General features: G+C 45.8%; 1 protein-coding gene across 3 annotated transcripts in view; it reads left to right on the forward strand.

The window, feature by feature from the left end:
• The window catches only part of VIPAS39 (VPS33B interacting protein, apical-basolateral polarity regulator, spe-39 homolog), a 299,691-nt gene that overhangs the window by 194,061 nt on the left and 86,234 nt on the right, over positions 1 to 19,396 (forward strand). For all 3 annotated transcript variants that reach the window (XM_069208408.1, XM_069208409.1, XM_069208407.1), the window contains 2 exons: positions 937 to 964; positions 11,819 to 11,895. In XM_069208408.1, the coding sequence (XP_069064509.1) occupies positions 937 to 964; positions 11,819 to 11,895 (105 nt within the window). The remainder of the gene's footprint in view (positions 1 to 936; positions 965 to 11,818; positions 11,896 to 19,396) is intronic.

Here is a 19,396-nt window from a genome sequence, read left to right on the forward strand (position 1 = left end):
TGGTGAAGTGTTGACAGACCTCTGAGGCTTTTAGAGGATGCACAGCTGCAGGACAAGTTGGGTTTTTACAATTGTCAGGACTGGAGGAGGTAAGCAGGGTTTGGCGCTGAAGTCCTCAGCTAGTCCACAGTTGTGTTGGTCGGTTCTTCTTTGTCCTTCTTCTTCTTTAGTCAGTCACATCTGAGTTTCTGGTATCAAGGGGCCCCTTAAATACTCAATGTATGGATGTTTATGGGAGTGTAAGGTAGAAGCCAAGGGGCTACTTATCCCTGGGGTGACCACACACCCTACATGACCATTTCCTGTGGGGAGTGGGCATAACCCTGCCCCAGAGTTCCTAGTTCCACAGAAAACAAGATGGTGGAACCCTTCCTTCATGGAGCACATCAGGCAGCCTACCTTAGGGGTGTGACTAGCCTGTTAGTGCTACTTGCCTACCTGCGTAGCTAGTTTTTCTCCTGTCCTGGTGCCAAATGGGCCTCAGGGCAGGTGCTCGCAATTGATAAACCTCAGAGCCAGTGGCAAAAAATGGGGGGGGCCATGTCAAAAGGGGCCCTTTCCTACATGATAACTTCAGATACCAAGCCTTACCACAAACTCAGAATCCTGCTGCTTTCTTGCACCAGGACACCACATCTAACCAGTAACCAGCTACCAACTGTTAAGGTTCCCTGCCCTGTGACAATGGTTTTGACGAGCATCTGTTGTGTGATGGGGAAGAGGCCCACAATTGGGTCATAGATGTATTCCAAAGTTTTTTTGGGGGGAGTGACCTCCACAGTCAGGTTGGTGAGAACAAGTTTCACATCATCATTTTGCAAAACCCCTATGGTCATTTGGCCTAATATGCAGCATCCTTGGTTGAATCGGCTGCCCCCAGACTAAGAGTTTTATGTGGTGATGTGATGATGGTCTCCTTTCTTTGTCCTGCCACAGGTTTCTGGAGCGAACGGATGAGCTGGCAGTAAGTACCAGGATTTAAATTTGTTCTTTCATTTTCCCTGAATGTATGTTGTACAAATTTTGGTTATTAGTTGTGAAGGATGTGAGTCCTGAGTATGTAATATGTGTGCAATTGTCTTTTTACTGGGAACCAAATACCCTACTGTAGTACTTGAGTTTCTTAGGGTAGCGAAGTAGAGCCCTACTCGGCCCTACTCTGAGGTGGTGGTCTAGACCAGCAATCCCGAGTTGTTGGCATCCAGCAAGAACACACTCAATAACATATTGTCCAGTCAGTGCTATTTCCCATACCTTTGGTGTCACCCTTAGTGTGTGCTGAACCCCATAATCACAATGCCCCCCATGAAACTAGATGTGCCAGCACCGTAAAAGGGAGTGTAATTATTTATAAGGTAGGCTTTTTGGCTTTGTCATGGTGCCATATTAAGATATATATAAATATAAGCCAGGCCTAGTGTCTTTATTCAGGGATCACCACATTAATAAAACAGCCACTTGATATGATATCACCATTAAAATTAGTGGGAACAATAATCATATTTAATGCAGTCTTCATAAGTCTAGGCATTGCCTTACCATTAGCAGTGTTAATAAAGCAGGTTTAAATAAAGCATTGCAATTCAACACAAACAAAATCATATGTCAGTCATTCTTTTACAGTCTTCAAGCTTCATAATGTAGCAATAGGACCAACCACTAGGGGTCCCCGCAGTCCAGAGCCCAGACACTTTTAACTCCACTCTGGGAGTGCTTGAAATGAATTGGAGTTTCTCCTTTGGTCAAGGGCAGAAGGCCCCATGAGACTTACAGTTTGTTTGCAGAAAACACTGATGCTGCTGCATTCTGTACAGCCCTCCCAACACTTTGAAAATACATTGGTGGTGTTCCTACCCCTCCTTGACGCACCACAGAGAAAATCCATACATTTTCAGCTCCTTTGTGGGGCATTATAGGGCGCTCCCTGGCTGGAAAGACTATTTGAACAGCGGTTCGCCTGCTGTACAGCTTCATACTGCATGTTTGTTTTCTTTAGGAGCCGCAAGCGGGTTCCCTTTTTGGATTTCAGGCACCCCAAGCAAACCCTAGGATGGTTTATCATACCTCCACCTCTATTCCACCCTCACGCACTGTATTCTGGTAGAGTCTTCCAAGGTGACTTCGATTTTTCGCGTGAAAGAGTTCCTCTGAGGACCTTAGCTCCACCCCTAGCTAGCATCACTTTTAGATCCCTTGCCACTAAAACGTCAAAGGCGAGGTCCTCCTGTATTGGCTTCAAAGATCAGGGCTCCCTCCTGCTCCGGTGACCTTAGGCTGTCCTAGCCCAAGTGCAACAGCCAAATTATCATATGTAGATTTTCCCCAGACCCCTTTCCTGGCCTAGAAATTAAGTAAGTCACTGTTGATTGTTCTTTTCATGTGGTTAGGCCTTTGTTCCCTCTGCTGAAGAGCAGAGTAATTAACTTGGCCCAGCTAAGAGGACATATGCCTTGACTCTGATTATGAGCTGATACAGAGAAATGTGATAAACCTTGAAATCAAGTAAGATGTGGATATGTTGTGTTGGGAACTGCAAATTAAAATTTTGTGTGCATGTTTTACCCTCGTTTGACACCTTGCTGGACTGTAAAGGCGTAAGTGGAGCAAAACTGTAGTTTAGAACAGATTTCGTCTATGTGTATAATACTTCATAAGCACTACAGATTTTCCAGTAAACCTTACTGACTTAACTATGAGTGGCCACTAATATTATAAGACCTACCCCAGGTCAGCACCAATCCCTTCTGCATCAAGCTACCAGTGCACAATTACTGGGCTGTGATCAACAGCAATCTCACAAGCGCAGCCGGCACACATGTTCATGTGTAACTAACCCAGTGCCCTTTACTGTAGCTGCACTGCAACAGCCTTATCAAAGGTGGACTCTGGCATTGAACATGCTCAGTTCAATTACACTGAATTTACTGTGAGACAGAGGTAGTGAAACTTACCCACAGTAAAGGTCCACAAACAGTGTAGCCATAAGTAAAATGTTCCTGTGAATTAAAGGACGAAAAATAATTTGCTAGCTAAGTCACATTAAAAATAGTGATAGAGGAACAGGGCAGCATAAGCTATTAGCACTAAGGTTTCAACTCCACAATCAGCACTATTGTCAGTATATCATCTGTGGCCTTCGGCATGGTTGACCACAATTTGTTGTAAACCATGTGGAGTTTCTGGACTTCAAGGCTGAGCCCTTTATTGGATAAACTTGTTCTTGAAGAACCAAATTCAGTCGGTTAATTTGGGCCCATTTAGGGTCATAGCAGCCCAGCTGGACTGTGGTGTCCTTCAGGAATCCTCTGTCACAGCACTTATTTATTTACTTTTTTAGGCCCATTTTTATTGAGTTTTGATACAAAACAGGTGGTGACTAACACCAAACTACAAACAAGATTTTGAGGCATACCGGTCAGATTACAGTATCAATGCTATCAAACCGCAATTCCATGGCACCAATAGGCATGTGGCAGCGCCTTCCCTTCACTGTAAGTGTGCAATGACATTTCCCCCTTTTCAGTAGCATGGCCACCCCATTTCTGCCCACTGCCTGACCTACCAGGCCCCAGACTTCAGAACCCTGTCCCCAGTTTCTGATAACATCATGTCTTGTGATATTACAAAAGAGCAATGTGTATCGCTCTAGAGTTTGTGCCCCCGTATACCCAGGGTTACAAACTGTGGAGTGAGTTTCAATGTAATCTCAAGGACTGCTGATAGCCATCGCCTTACTTTGCCCCAGTCGTCTTGGAGATCCCCAGGTTGTGGGTATCAGGGTGCCTTTCTGCCTGCAACTCCTTAAACCAAGATCCGAGCCAATTCTCCCTGTCTGAATTAGTCTAGTCCTCATGAAATAGGCTTGAGGCAGTATTTTCTGGTCGATTAGTTGAAATCCCACTTGTATGGTTGTCTACTGGTGGTAGCAACATGCTGCCACCTGTATTGTCTTCTAACCTGCCCAGATATCTATCCCATGTATCCCTAAACTGTCTAATGGAGGAAGAGTGTTATGTAGTAGAGAGGAATTTAGTCGGGTCACTGGAGGGCTGGTCAAGGGGCCTCTAGAACCCTATCCTCAAGAGGTGTTTCATTTGGTGCTTCCTGTGACATCTCCACCTGTCGCTGCAAGAGATACCCTAGCTGCCGATACCGAAGGTATTGGCTAATGGACAGCTCATATTACTCCTGTAGTTCATAAAAAATAATCAGCTAATTTTCTCGCCATATGTCACCCACCTTGGAGATTCTCAGGAGGTCCCATTTTTTAATGGACCTTTACGTTTCGTAGTCCCTTCAGTACCTCAGAATCCCATAGTGGGGTCTCTAGTGTCAGTTTACCCTTCAGACCAAGGTCCTGGTTGCCCTGTGCCATGTCCTGACCACTAGGGCTGAGGGAGTTGGTAATCGTTTCATTGCCCTTTTACAGTATAGATGCCGAACATACCCTCTGGGTCTATGGCCCTTCTGTCTGTCAATACTGAGGCTTCCTGTTGGGGAGAGAATCCCCTATCATTGATCACTTACAGTTCTGTCGTCCAGTACTATAGTCTTAAATCTGGGAAGGTGATTCTGCCTTCCAGGGGCTTTCTTGTAAGGAATATCCAGGCAATCCTCGGTGTACCACCCTCCCACAGCAAGCCTTGTATTACATCAGCCACTACCAAGAAGAATCTGTCTGGGACCTCATACGGTGTGTTTTTAAAAACATAAAGGAATTTCGACAGATAAATCATTTTATAAAGGGCCACTTTGCCCACCCAACAGGGATAATGGAAGTTTCCTCTAGTAGCCCACATTCACCTTATAGGATTCAAGGATTCTCGTCAGGGTTCCTCTGAATAACATTTCACGGTCCTTCGTGATGAAGATCATAAGGTATCTAAAACATTTGGGTTGTCATCTTGGGGGATAGTTTCAGGCCCACTCCTTCGCTTTCTCTGACAGTGGGAACACACTTGACTTGTGCCAATTTATGCAGATTCCCGAGTATGAACTAAAACCTTTAGGATTTTCAACACTGGGTGAGGGTGAGGGGGAAGGAGCGGGATGGGACTGTTTGAGTTGGCTAGATAGAGAAATATATCATCAGGATAGAGGCAGACAACATCCTTCCATTCTGTGTCTCCTCGTATGCCCCGTATCATCACATCTTTGCACAGCCAGCTCACCAGGGCTGCTGTCGCTAATGCAAAGAGCAGTAGGGACAGTGGGCAACTCTGTCAGGTAGGCTTGCCAAATCTAAATTCCTAGAAGGCCCCATTTGTTTTGACTCTAGCAATAGGGTCTTTGTATAGCAGTTTCATCCAGATCAAGAACAGCTGATCTGCATTTTTTTTAGGTCATTCCTGCGAGCCAAATGCCTTTTCGGCATCTAGAGCTAGCAAAATGGCCCTCTCTTCAATCTGGTCACTTCACGCCGGTATCCGGCTAGTCTGCGAAGGTTGTGTCTTGTCGCTCTGTAGGGCATGAAGCATGATTGATTGGGAACCACCAGCTTGTCCCCCACCTGAATCAGGCGGTTAGTCAGAACTTTTGTCAAGACATTGGTTTCTAGTTTTAGCAGTGATATTGGCTGGTAGGAGGCAGAGTACTCCAGCAGCTTCGCTTACTTGTAGATCATAACTGTTGTTGCTTGTTGGAGGTCTGTGAGTAGGGTGCCCTCCTTTCTTGCCCTGTAATATATTGCTCATAATGGGCCCACTGTTGGGGACCGAACACATTTAAAAAATTTGAGTGGCAGTCCCCTTGGACCTGGGGGTTTCCCACTTTTAATTTGGCCCAGTGTGTCCGAGATTTCCCATTCTGAGAGTTCTGCATCTAAGGAGTGGCTCTCCTCTTCCTGGCGTCTGGGTGCTGGTATAGCATTAATAAAGTTTCCTATGTCGGTTATGTTTATCTCCCTCTTTGCCTGGTAGAGATCAGTCAGATGTGTAGCAAAGGCTTGAGCTGTATTGACTGGGGTTTCAACAAGCTTGCCTGTCACTGTATTTATGGCAGATATCCACCTTTGGCCTTCCTCTTTCTTGGATAGCCACACCAGTAATTTGCTGGCCTTACTACCCACCTTGTATTGCTTGCCTTGTTTCGCTTTAAATTGAGTCCTCTCCTCTTGGTGGAGCTAGTTTCACGGGTCTTCCCCTCCCTTCTATCATGAGTGCTAGCCTCTGGGTGGGAGAGGCTAGATAATCTACTTCTGGTTGTAGTAATCTAACTTCTAATTCCCCAGGCTCTCTATCTCGCTCTTTACATTTTCCACACACATGTGCAATAGGTTGTCCTCACATAATTGCCTTGTATGCTTCCAAGATGTCTATCTCGGAGTCCACTGTGCCTGTGATCAGCTTTCTAGTGGGCCAATCGGATATGTCCCATGAATCTAACTTCCATTCCCCCTTTGTCCCCAGGATGTCTCTTTGCAGGTGTGTTCTCATAGGCGAGTGATCCGAGATGCCTCATGGTAAGATGGTTGTATGGCTAGCTGCCCAGTGTATGTTGTGGTGTCAGAAAGTAGTTCAACTTGAGCATTGAGCACATTTTCTTGGAGGTATGCTTATATTATTGTGTCCTGGGGTGCTCTTCCTGTCACAAGTCTGTCATCCCTAGTGAGTCAAGAGAGGATGTGAGGCGTGAATCGGGCCTAGGTCCATCACCAGATGCCGTCATTCTGTCCAAATCATTATGTAGTATTAAGTTGAGGTCTCCTCCAACAAGGAGCACATCCTCTGGAGTCTCTGCTATCCATTTTCCCAATTTATCCCTCCACTCGGTCTACTGCCTTGGGGTAAAGTATCAGGACGTGAGCAACAGTTTTTCCCCATTTTACCACCCACTCACTGCTGATGGTCATTCACACGTATTTACCCACATTTGGGTGACCTGCAATGGGAGGGATTTCTGGACCAATATTCTGTTCCCACTCCCTAAACCCCATTGAGTTTCCTGCATGTGCCAGACAATGATATCTGCTATGGGTTAGCACCCTGCAGTGGTTGCAAGCGAGTTGAGTTTCTTGAGGTGGGACGATATCAAGATTTTGCGTTGCTAGATACTTCCACATTCCTCCTCTCTTCAATTTGCTGCTTAAGCTGTTTATATTCCAGGATACTACGTTAAGTGCTAGTCCTTGGGGTGGTGGGAGGGGTGCAGAGCATGCCTTGCAATTTGTGTTTGCCTCCTTGTAGCATTGCTGTGCCTGGGTTGTGACTCACTATGCCTCCAACTGTACCCCTATCCAGCCTCCCAACTTGCTTGTGCTTCAGATCTAAAACTACCTGCCACCCCAACGCCTGAGGTGTTTGTTGCCCCAAAATGTCTAACTGATACATCATGATATGCTAGCAGTAACAATCACTCTGATGGGTAGGGGTGTAAAAGCACACTTTATCTGAAAATAAATAAACAGTCAGCACACAGTTGTGGTATGCAAATAAAAAAGCAGAGTTTATTTTGCTTTAAGCTTCATTGGAAACATGCAGTGACCAGCTGCCAAGTGTTGTGCCTCACTGGGTTACATCACACTTTTTACACGAGTCACTTTTTACACGAGTTTGTGCATTACGATACATTGAAAGGACTGAATCATCTACTACATCGAGCTGCAAGGTCACTCTTATCAGGACCTTCAAACATGTTTCAACAGTTATGGGTCTTGGCGGTAAATCTGTTACTAGAAGCTAAAGAGTTCTCTTAATTTCTGAGGCCCAAGGCCTCCCTACATTTTTGTAGTCTGTGATTATGAGATAGAAAGTTACATGTTTCTGCGTAACAAACAGAGTGGAAAAACAGACTGATAGGTGTCAGTCTCAAGAAATTCAAACAGTAATTCACTACTACTTTCACGACACTTAACTTAGTCTCCAAGATCCTACTTAAAACAAAAGCATTATTTCCACAAAAAGCTGCATTTCTGAGCTGGGCCCACATGTTGCACCTTGTTCTCACAGTTTGTGGGTGAGAAGTGGAAACTTACAAAAACTCAGTCAACAAGTGTGTACCAAGTAAGCACATCCCGAAAACAATTCTTCAGGAGGGCATACAAATGGAGGACCAGTTACAAAAATGGTTGAAAGATGGTTCATATATATATATATTTTATGCTTTGGCGGGGTGCGGCCCTATGTGACCATCATCGTTGTCGTCATCAGGGGACCCCATTTTGTTCAATGCTGACCGGGCCACCATATCCATAATGCTAAGAGTTGCCAGGGTGGTGTCAGGCCTCTCAAACTATATTGTCTGGAGGCATCGGTGTGACTACCGGTAAGGCTGAGTATCCTGATTCTTCTTGGGAGTCCTCAGATCTGCTGACTGCCTCCTCTGAGTCCCCTTCCAAAGGGGCCCATTTGTTACCCATGTCTAAGAGTGATGATGTTGTGTGTCTGCAATCACTTTGTCTCTTTCATTTTCCACTTGGACCCAGGTTGGGGTTCCCATCGGTCATCTACGCATCCTACTTTTTGGCTCTGTCACTGCCATTCCAAGGATCAGGTCACTCCCGGATCTCTAGGAGCGGATAACCATGCATCTTGAGGCAGTCCAAAACTAAAGTAGCGGACAGAAAAAAAGGTGACTCATCCTTGTCACTAATACGTAGTTTTGCCAGAAAGAATAGGGCGTACTCCAGATTTAGTTTCTGGAGATGATGTTTAATAGTAATGATTCTCTTTGTCTGTGCATTGCGTTGGTATAATCTGGGTATATGTTTACCGAGCCTTCTCTTATCTGCTAGGGCCGGTGGGTATGTGCCACTTGTAGGATATGAGCCCTGTCTGGAAAATTGAGCATCATGGCCATGAACAGTCGTGGGGGCGCACCCGGTTCTGGTGGTATACTTGCCACACTATGAGCCTTCTCTACTGTGAACATTGTGGATGCCTTACATTCCAGCACCTCAGAGAGAAGCCGGTCCTCCAAAAAGAAATACAAGCTCGAGCTTTCCAATTTTTCCAGGTCCACCTCCACCAGCTTCACGTTAATTGCACCAGGATCGTCCTTCAGCATCTTCCACCTTGTCGAGGAGGTTGCTGATATTTTCGTGGAGGGAATGAATCATCTTATCGCTTTACTTGACTGTAGCTTCCAGTGGAACCAGTGTGCATTTGGTTTCCCCTACTCTGTCCACTGATTTCCTGTGGTCGGTTCGTAGGAGCCCCAGGTCCAGGGCCACAACATCGATTTTTTGCTCCAAGGCTGTTTTGGTATCTTTATACGGCTAGCTGCCCTTATTCTGTCTCTGGTTGCCCTGGCAGCGTGTGTCCTCTGTGTGATGAGGGGTGTCCGCCGCTGGTCCCATCTTCGGTGTCTTGGGCCACACCATCCTGCAGTGGCAGGTCTCCTTCTCAATATGTCCCCAGTCCTGCTTGCAGCCTATCTCATAGGTGTTTTCTGCACTGGGTTTGTGTTGCCTGTCACTGTTGGCAGGCATGTGGTGTCTGACGTGGTAGGGCTGCCATACGAGGGGCTGCGCCAAGAGTTCCCCCCTAGGCCAGAAGCCCCCCACTCAGACCCCCATCCTTGGAAGGCCAGCTACCCAGACCCTCGTTTGCCCAGCCTGAGCAGGAGGAGAGCCCCACCCCAAGCAGTTACCCCAGCTGCCCCCCAGGCCTCACTGGTCGGGGAGGTGTGTCTGCTGGGGTATGTTGTCCACCTCCTCATCATCTCCCAGGCGTAACACACTTTTTAATATATATATTAAATCCTTCATTCAAGCTCTGGGCAAACTGAATTGCAAAGTATATAAATACATAGACGGTTCCCAATGGCTTTTTGGACTGAATGGCTCCTTAGTGTCTCAACTTTCAATCTGTCATCCACTTTATCTGGGACTAGATGGGCAGTAATTTCCTAAAGCTTAAAGCTAAATAATTTGAAATCTTGTGATCAACAAAATGGATTTTTGGAATCCTTCTGCCTGTCTGTCTGAAAGTCTAGAGCACCCCCCTCCTCCCTATTCCTAAAACATCAGCTAAAAGCTTAGGCATACTCATCAAGAGTGAACTCACATTGAAATCTCAGTTAAGCTCTGTGGTTTCAACCTGTTTCATAGCTCTTAGAAAAATAAAAAAGATTTCCTTGTGCCTTACTCATGATGCCTTAATCCTGGTGCTTATGGCATTATTTACATCTCAGCTTGATTACGCCAACTCTTTATAGCTCGGCCTTCCCAAACCACAATTACGTAGATTGCAGATGGTTCAAAATCAGACCACCAGACTTCTCTTTAAATCACCTAGTAATTGTCATATAACTTTGTTGAAAGATCTTCACTGGTTCCCATTGAAACATGGGGTTCATTTTAAAGGCTGCTATATTATCTTTAAGGCGTTTTGAGATGAGGGCCCCCAGTTCTTCAAAACCAGAATTATGAAATATATACCGGCTAAGAATACAGATCCAGTCTTCTGATTATTCCTAAATTTAACAGGCAAAGGCTGGGTGGTGCCAGGCTTTTGTAAAAGCCCCAATAATTTGAAATTCACTGCCTCTATCATTGCACCATCATACTGACTAGTTGAAATAAGGAAAAAGCTAAAGACTCGGCTAATATAGGCAGGTTTTTTAGTAACTATCTCTTCTGTCAATGCATTAAGCTTGGAATGGATTACCTGTTGTTCCTCAGCACCAGGACATCATTTGGGGGAATGTGTGCTTTATAAACGTGTTTTAACATAACATTTTTAACATATTGACAAAGTGACAGTGCAAGGCTTGAAATTCAAATGTAGCAGAACATTATTTCAATGGCAATGGATGAGCTAGAAGGCCATTCCATTTCAAATCTTTGTTTAGTAGTGATAATTCTATTTTCCACATTGCCTACAACTCGTAGAGGAATACAACTACTCTGCATAGGTAGGGGATTCATCCCATTTCATCCCTTTTCTTCAGGCATGTTTGTTTCTGTGGAAGTGCATGTTGACTGCAGTCATAAATGCCAATAAACCAAAATGGATTCCAGCATCTGGAGTTTCTTCAAACTATTCTTTTTTAGTGTAAAATGAAAAAGCTAGATCAGTTCTGAAGTACGACTTGTTCTGCTTATAAAAGTGTATGTTGTAACCTTATATTTGGATAATAAAGTTATTGACTGCTTATTTACAGTCTTGCTAGGTCATGTGCCTCATATTTGGTGGTTAGGTCACGGTGGGCATGAGATGGCGACACATTGGTTTAAAGACTACCGCATTTTCCCTTGTTAGCAGTGCTCACACTGCATTACATCGTTCCTAAATGACAGTTTCACTATGAATGCAGCTGGCCTTTCTGCCAGTCTTCACATCATACAGAGGCTGGTCTGTCAGCCTGAATCTGCTGCACAACTGCCTGCCAGTCAATACAGAATGTAGTAGGAGAGGTCATGTGTAGTGCGGTAGAGGCCAGGGCTTGTTACAAGCGCTATCATGAAGTTTTGCACCACCAGAAAATAGCAAATCACATATCCAGGGTAGGGAATACAGCACTCCTCTTTACAGCCAGAATTTGCTGCAAGGGCACAATTCCTTTTGATCATTAGTCAGTACTCCAATACAAATATGTGTTTAATCAAAATTGTGTGAATAATCTGCAGTGGTGTTGAGATGTAGGAATGTCCTCAGTTTGTGTTAGTGGTAAATGCAGCATATAGTAGACCTATTTCAGGTAATATCCACTTTTGTCAATATGACTATTGTTACTATAAGCTGAGCCGTCAGCTCCCTCTCACCACTGTACACGCATGAGCTATTTTTTTTGGATGTTGGACATAATGAGAAAACGTATTGTTTTATGAGAATCGATCAAGCAACCCGCCCAAATCTAACTGTTTTAATTCTTGCAGCTCACCAAATACAGGGAACAATTAAGTATTCAGAATGCAGAGGAACGGCGTGATTTCTTAAAAACGAAGTGCCTTGGGTAGGTATAAGTAGGCGGTGTCATTTGGTTGCTGTGCACTCGTTTAGTGGAATGATCTATCTTTGATTAACTATTTTAAAAAGTTGTATTTAGAATTATTCTTTAAATTGGTCATAGGACATTCTGGACTTCCAGTTCTATGGCCTAACCACATACGAGTCTTTTTTAATAATAATAATACAATTCTTATTCTTTCTGTTCATGCAATCACCTCTGTTTCTCTTCATCATTCTTACAGACTTTATTTAAATAGATATGTATTTTTTTATTTGTATTAATAATCATTACTAAATTGTTATTTAAAAAGTGTGTATTAATTCAGTTACTCTCTTCCGTTTCAATTAAAGCTACCTATCCTGTATTAGTGGTGTCACAAATATATTTGTTACATACCATTGTTCAACCCACCTGCCCCACCTATTGACATACACAACTCAGGAAATAGGATACTGTAGGACATCCAGCAAGCCCCAGTGTAAATTCAGAAACCTTATAGACAGTAGCAGCACCCCTCCACCACATCTTCTCCCCCCTCCCCTCCTCAGCGCCTTGAGACCCTCACGGGTGAGTAGTGTGCTTTACAAATCCCTGATTGATTGATTGATTGATTGAATGAATAGACAGGAAGAAGCTAAGTGTGTTGCACAACTTGCTAATTGTTTCAAGACCCAGAACTTTGTTGTTTTTATATTGTTGGTGATTGAGAAACACATGAGCAGAATCACTACTTCATCTTCATGACTGCATGGTCTCTCTTGTTGAAATTCTTAGCAGTGGCTATCTCAGAAAGTGTTGTGTCTGTACGGAGTTTGTCCCATTCTACACCATGAGATTTGCAGCTGGAGATGATATATGAAACATTTTTATTGTAATTGATTCTCCAATCAGCCATACATTATGTAAGTCTACAGGAAAACTGACAAATTGAATTAATTCCAGCACTGGCTATATTTCTTTTAATAATCTTGATTTATCTGCACAGGTACTTTTCAGCTCATCTTAAGATCCACTGCAAAGTATTTGGCTAAATATCCAACAGAGACTTTGAGAGCTAAGTTTCCTTTTGAAGAAAACATAATTAGGAAGCTGCGTGTTGGCTGTCTTTGCATTCTGTAAAAAATGTACCCGGGTCAACCCAAACAAATCAAAAGCATCCTACATGGTGATAAAGCAACTGTCAGGATATAAATCAAGGAACATGATACAGCCACTTTCCCACCATTTTACAGTAGACATCACTTGAGCTATCTGGGCGAATGGACCAACAATCCACATGTCTGGATTGGGAGCAAAGGATGTCCACTTTATCACCTGCCAGATCTCATAGTCACATATACGGCAGGTCAGATGGCTCACGTGGGGCAAGGTGTCTGGGACATCCCTACCCCTCATGAGGCATTCCCCCAGCTGGTGGCCATCATGGGATCCGTCCAGTAGCCTTCTGCTACCAATTATCTTCCCCATCCATCTAGTGAACCACATGCTGGAGATCAGTGCTTAATTTGTAAATAAAAACATGCCGGTGCCCAAAGCCCTCCTCTTAAATATGCGGCTGCTGCTATTATATGTGCGAACACGGAATACTGAGGCAGCCTAATCCTGAAGCCATCACAGCCCTCTTCAATCCATTTACAGCCCCTCCCTGCCCCCTCAGCTCACTCCTGCAGCTTTCTGCTTTCTCCCATTGTGACGCTTTTTCGTTTTTCTCTTCCTCCGTCTTTCCCAAATATATATTTTTGCTTGCAGTGAATGCTTGAGGCAGAAAATTAAGCGCTGGCCCTCAAAAATAACTGGGAACAACAAGCACAACTTAAGCACTGCTGGAGATGCGTGGCTAGAATTCGATACCTCCCCCTCGCTATTCCCTCAGGAGCATAGCGAGTCAGACCCTTAAGTGTTTGCCAGCCCATAATATTTGTAATAGAAGCTTGTCTAGCTCTTTAAACACCCATCAGGGGATCGAGTTCGTACTACCTTGAAGAGTACATGGACATCGCGGTAAGACCACCATCTTCTGCAGGGCAATCTTCCCCATCAGGGACAGTCTTGGTGTATTCCAGAAGAATATAGAGGGGCTTAACCCACTCATCGATTGGCCCAGGTTAGGGTCATGCATTATTTGTTCCCCTCGAGAGAGGTAGATACCGAGATATCTTATCTTATTGATCCATGGAATGCCCGTCTTTGGAAGTTGCTCCTGTGGGATCGTAACCAGTATCCTTATGTGGAACAGTGTGAATTTAGATGCATTGACCCGCAGGACAGAGAATTCCCCCAAATCCTGCATTAACTTTAGAAGAAAGGGGCCAGACCGGTCCGGTTACCGCAGGAACACTAGGCATCATCGGCATATAGTGAGACCATGTGCACCTTGCGCCCCACTGTGTTCCCACAGCCTCCCAGAATCTGATGTGAGCAAGGGGCTCCATCACCAAGGCGAACAGGAGAGGGGACAGCGGACAGCCCTGTCTTGTGCCACGCTGGAGAGAAATGGTGGCGAACACATAGTTGCCAGTCCGAACTCGCACAGTAGGTTGTTCATATAGTAATTTCACCCAAATTACATATTTTTGACCCGGCCCGATCACCTCCAGCACCCTCCATATATAGTCAAAGCCAACGGAATCAAAGGCCTGTTCGATATCGAGAAAGGACAGGGTGAAGGGATTATCCTATAGTCCCAGGGAGTGGAGCACATGCGCTTGCTGAAGGATATTACTCAACGTGTTTCTACCTAGGATAAATCCTGACTGCTCTGTGTGGATCAGTCATGGGATATATGGAAGAAGTCTAGACACCAATACCTGGTTTAATATTTTCTGGTCGACATTCAGTAGGGAGATCAGACGGTATAAGCCTGCCAGCATCCGATCCTTGCCCGGTTTCTGAATGAGAATAATCATAGCCTTCCGCATCGTTGTTGGAAGTATTCCTTCGGTATAGGCTTCCTGGAATACTGTGAAAAGTTTATCAAGTAAAACATCCATAAAGGCCTTCTAAAACTCCACGGAGAGCCATCTCCCCCTGGCGCCTTGACAGTTTTCGTGGAGTTAATCACAGTCCTGAGATCCTCGCAAGTGAGGAGGGGCTTCTAGGAACTCCCTCTCAACAACCAGCAGGGTTTGCAGCGGTAGCCCGGGGAAGTACTCGGAGTAAACAGAAGTGCCTATAGGCAGTGGCATGGTATATGTCCACTGCAGGTTGTCCTCAAATACCCCATTAATCTCTTGTTGGGTGGTGACCACCCCACCTCCTTATTGGCAAGTGCCAGGACCGGTTGTGTTAGGGTCTCTGATCGTATCAAGCGTGCCAGGAGGCGACCAGCCTTGTTCCCCTCTGTATACAGCCTCCGCAGGTTAACAGTTTGCACATGTTTCTCGAGCCTATCCCACAGTGTACACACAGTGTGTTGTTTCCGGTCCCAGTGTGTCTAATTCTCAGGTGACGTAGAAAGTGATTTTTCTAACTGGGTTATTTCCTCTTCCTCAATACTCAATATGTTTCTCTCCAAAGTTTGTCTGAGGCCCAGTGTAATGGACATGCAAACTCCCGTCAGGACTACTTTGAGTGCCTCCTATTCGACCGTTCTGCAACTTGCTGTTTCCTAGTTGGTAGTAATATATTGGTCCAGGGCATCTCTCAGGGTGGAGAGGAATGCTGGATCCCTCAGCGCCTCCAGCCGAAGTTGCCAAAGCCGCACCCTAGGCCAGGATTGACTGGTGGAGTATCATATGAGCAATGGGGAATGGTCTGAAATGTACTTCCCTAAATAGACTGACTCAAAAGAACACGTTGTGTGGCTGAAGACTAGACCAAAAAGAGATCTAGACGGCTATGTGTGTCAGACGCTGATGTGTAGTAGGAGTATTCGCGGGGAGTGGGGTCTGCTGAAGTCTCCAGGTGTTTACCAGCCTCAGTCCTTGTTGTAATTGGGCTAATGCCGCTGACATATTCGGTTTCGTCAGTAGTCGTGGGGAAGTCTTATCTAATCCTCCATCGGGGGCAGTTAAAGTCTCCTGCTAGTAGGAGCTCGATCCCATTAGGCAGCCCAGTGCTCATTGGTACCCTCCCAAAGAAAGCTCCATCATCAACATTGGGGCATAAATGTTAATAAGGAAGCGGTCATGTCCGTCTAGGGTCCCCATCACAATAACAAATTGTTCCTCAGTGTCTAGATGTGTTCTGGCCAACTTAAATGGGCCCAGAGCCACCCAAATTAGTGTCCCCCTGGCATAGCAGAATACCCCCAGACCAGAGCATCAAACCTTGAGACAGCGGGGGCTCCCACTTTACATGTGGTCCTGCAGGCGGGTCACAGTAGGTCCCAACGCCCACCCGGCTTTACGGCTTATTAGGCTCTGGTATCTCTCCTCTTTTGAAGTATTGCCGTGTGTCCCTGGGTGAAAGTCCTCACCTGGCTATGTAGAGGGACTCGGGGGACCCAATGTATCTCCTGTCCATACCTTGCATCTTCTAAGGGTCTCCCCTGACCCGCACAGTGGGAGCCAGCAGTCACCCAAGGTCCGCGACGCCCCTGCTGCACTGCCAGCAACAGCTTCAGTCTCCTTGATGCGCTGCAGATCGCTGAGGAAGAGGCCGAAGGAGGAACCCCCGCTCTGATGTCCATGCAGAGGCCCCTGGGCCACCAGAGGCAGCTAGCCCTGTATTGAGTGAGGCAGCAAAGCAGGAGTGAGTAGGCACTAGGGGCCCACGAAGCCCCGGCCGCACCACCACCACCAGCAGCAACGTCGGCTCTCTAAGGCGCCACAGGCTGGCCATGGGGAGAGGTCGGAGGAGGAGCTGCCACTCTGATGCCCACGCCACTGCAGCCGGATCGCGGGAGGCAGTCAACCCTGGACCACCGCTTTCCGAGAAGGGGAGGCCTCTACTGGTAGGATGGACGCACACAGTGCAACGAAGCAGCTGCTGACTGCATCCGGCCGGCCGCCAGCAGGAACCACAAGTCAGAGGCCTGGGCCACCCCTTCTAAGCAACAGGGCCACCCCTGGGCTTTGTGCACTCGCCCGGTGTCAGGGAACAGGATGCCAGAGTCAGATCCGACCTACAGCAGTCAAATCAGGCAGGATGGCATATTCACTTTAAAAAAACAAAGGTTACAGGGACGTTATGGTTAGGCTCACATTTTAAACATGCCTAACCATAGAAATTCACATGTTATAGTTAGTTATCTCCAGCAACTATAACTCGTGCCCTCGCCATGAAATTTGTTCATCCAAAAGTTTACTGCAAATATTACATTGATTTTATCAATGATATTATCAGAGATGTCATGAGTGCTGTAATTTATGGGATAATTAGCAGTGCATGGTGAGGGTGCCAGTTATAGTTACCGTAGAGTTACTTGAGATAACTCTAACTATAACAAGTGAATTTCTATGATTTGGTACATTTAAAATGTGAGCCTAACTATAACGTCCCTTTAACCTTTGTTTTTTAACTGAATTTCCCTGATTTTTTAAAATTCTAGTTCCTAACTATAAAGAACTTGTAGTCTTTGTTTTTCCAGTGAATGTCTATGTTTTCTAAGTTAATTTTATTACTTACATCCACCCGCGGCCAGCCCCCTATATTCACCCAACCCATGTCATGCACAGGCAGGGGTTCGCTGCAGGGCCTGGCCACAGGCCAGACCCTGTGGCCAACTCCCTAACCACCCAACCCCATGCTGCGCACAACCTTTGGCCAGGCGTGGCGAGAGTTGACCATGGCATGTCTCTCTGGGTTTGAGAATAGGTGTGAGAGGGTGTATCTGGGTGTGAGAGTGACTGTGAAAGTCTGTCTGGGTCTGTGAGTAGGTTCATGTGAGTCTGAGTGGGTGTGTGAGTGGGTGTGTGAGTGTCTGAGTGGCTCTGTGAGTAGGTGCATGAGGGTCTGAGTGGGTCCCTAAGTGGGGTGCACAAGGGTCTGTGAGTGTCTGAGTGGGTCTGTGAGTAGGTGCATGAGGGTCTGAGTGGGTCCCTAAGTGGGGTGCACAAGGGTCTGTGAGTGGGTGTGTGAGTGTCTGAGTGGGTCTGTGAATGGGTGCGTAAGAGTCTGGGTGGGTCTATGAGTGGAAGAACGAGATTGAAAAGCACAAATTGAGAGAGCGAGAAAAAGAGAGAGAGAAAGAGTCTTTTCGACTTATCAATGATCACCTTTCAGTATGAAACTTAAACTTTTGAATTTTAAAAGAAATTAAAGAAGGAAAATGACCATGGACACATCTGGAGTACAACCCACAACTTTCAGTGCGAGGTTCTATGACCTTAACCTTTAGGCCATAGGTGACTCCTTATTGTTATGCTTCCAGACATACCTATGACAGTCAACACATGCATATCATTGGAAAGAAACGTGAATGCTCCATCACTATGAAAGATTAAAAACACTAGTAAGTAAAACACACTGCCAAGCCGTACTAGGATTTGAAATCCAGTCTACTGAGTGACAGCACAAGACCTTGACCATTAGCCCAGAAGTGACTGTTCCGCTCTACTTCCAAAAGTAATTACAACATTCGTACCAAACATCTTGCTGGTCTGACTCTTAGAAGTCATTGTATGGAGAGTAGGCAGGGAGCTGCTTTAAATAGCAGCTCCCTGCTTGCAGGAGCAATGTTTTCATCTGTTTCCCTGCACGCATATTTAGAAAGATCTATGTCCCAGGACTTAGCAGGTGCCAGCCCTGGGAGTGGCAGTTCCCAGGGCTATCATTTGCTCCTCGAGGGAGGGCTGTGCGACCCCCCCCCCCCCTTCATCGACTATTGGCCCAGGGAGGTGGTGGCCCCCCAGGGCTGTTGGGAGGGTGCCCCCCCCCCCTCCCCCATTGGATTAAAACTTGTGCCTGGGAAGGTAGCAGTGCCCGAGGCTGCAGAGGAGGGGGTTTGTGTGCCCCCAATGTATTTTCCTACAAAGCCCTGAGGAGGTGACGGTCCCTGGGGCTGGAGGGGCGGGTGGCTCCCTCATTCAAATACTAAATGCTCCTGGGACCTGGCCCAACCGGGTACTTTAGTGAAACAAGCGCAGGAGCCTGTGCTTGTTTTTGGATTATTATTTTTTTAGTTTTTGGCACATCCTCTGTGATTCTCGCTGAAATTGTTTTTTTAAATGCTTTTTTGCTCTAGTGGGTCCCTGTGGGACCCCAGCACCAGAGCTAGGGGGTCAGGGTATACCAGCCCTGGTCCCTTTTCTTTTTTTTCAGCTTTTTTCCTGGACATGGCTGCCAACACTTTCTTGTTGAAGTTTTGGCAGCTAGTCAGATCTCAGAATGAGAACAGCCAAGAAGATATAAGGGCTCTAATAGCTGGGTTTCCACATTATTTATAAACATTGGCCTTTTGGCTATTCCACACCAGGGCCTTCCTGTATGCTCTCTAGTCAGTCTGGGTAGGTCATTTGAGAGTTTTGATAACCCCATGCTGTTGAGGGTGTTTCCTTACTACCCTTCCCTCACAAATAGATTAGATGTTATATTGGGTGCATTTTCTTTACAGTGACAACTC

The sequence above is a fragment of the Pleurodeles waltl genome, chromosome 9 (genome assembly GCF_031143425.1).
Source record: "Pleurodeles waltl isolate 20211129_DDA chromosome 9, aPleWal1.hap1.20221129, whole genome shotgun sequence".
NCBI lineage: Eukaryota > Metazoa > Chordata > Amphibia > Caudata > Salamandridae > Pleurodeles > Pleurodeles waltl.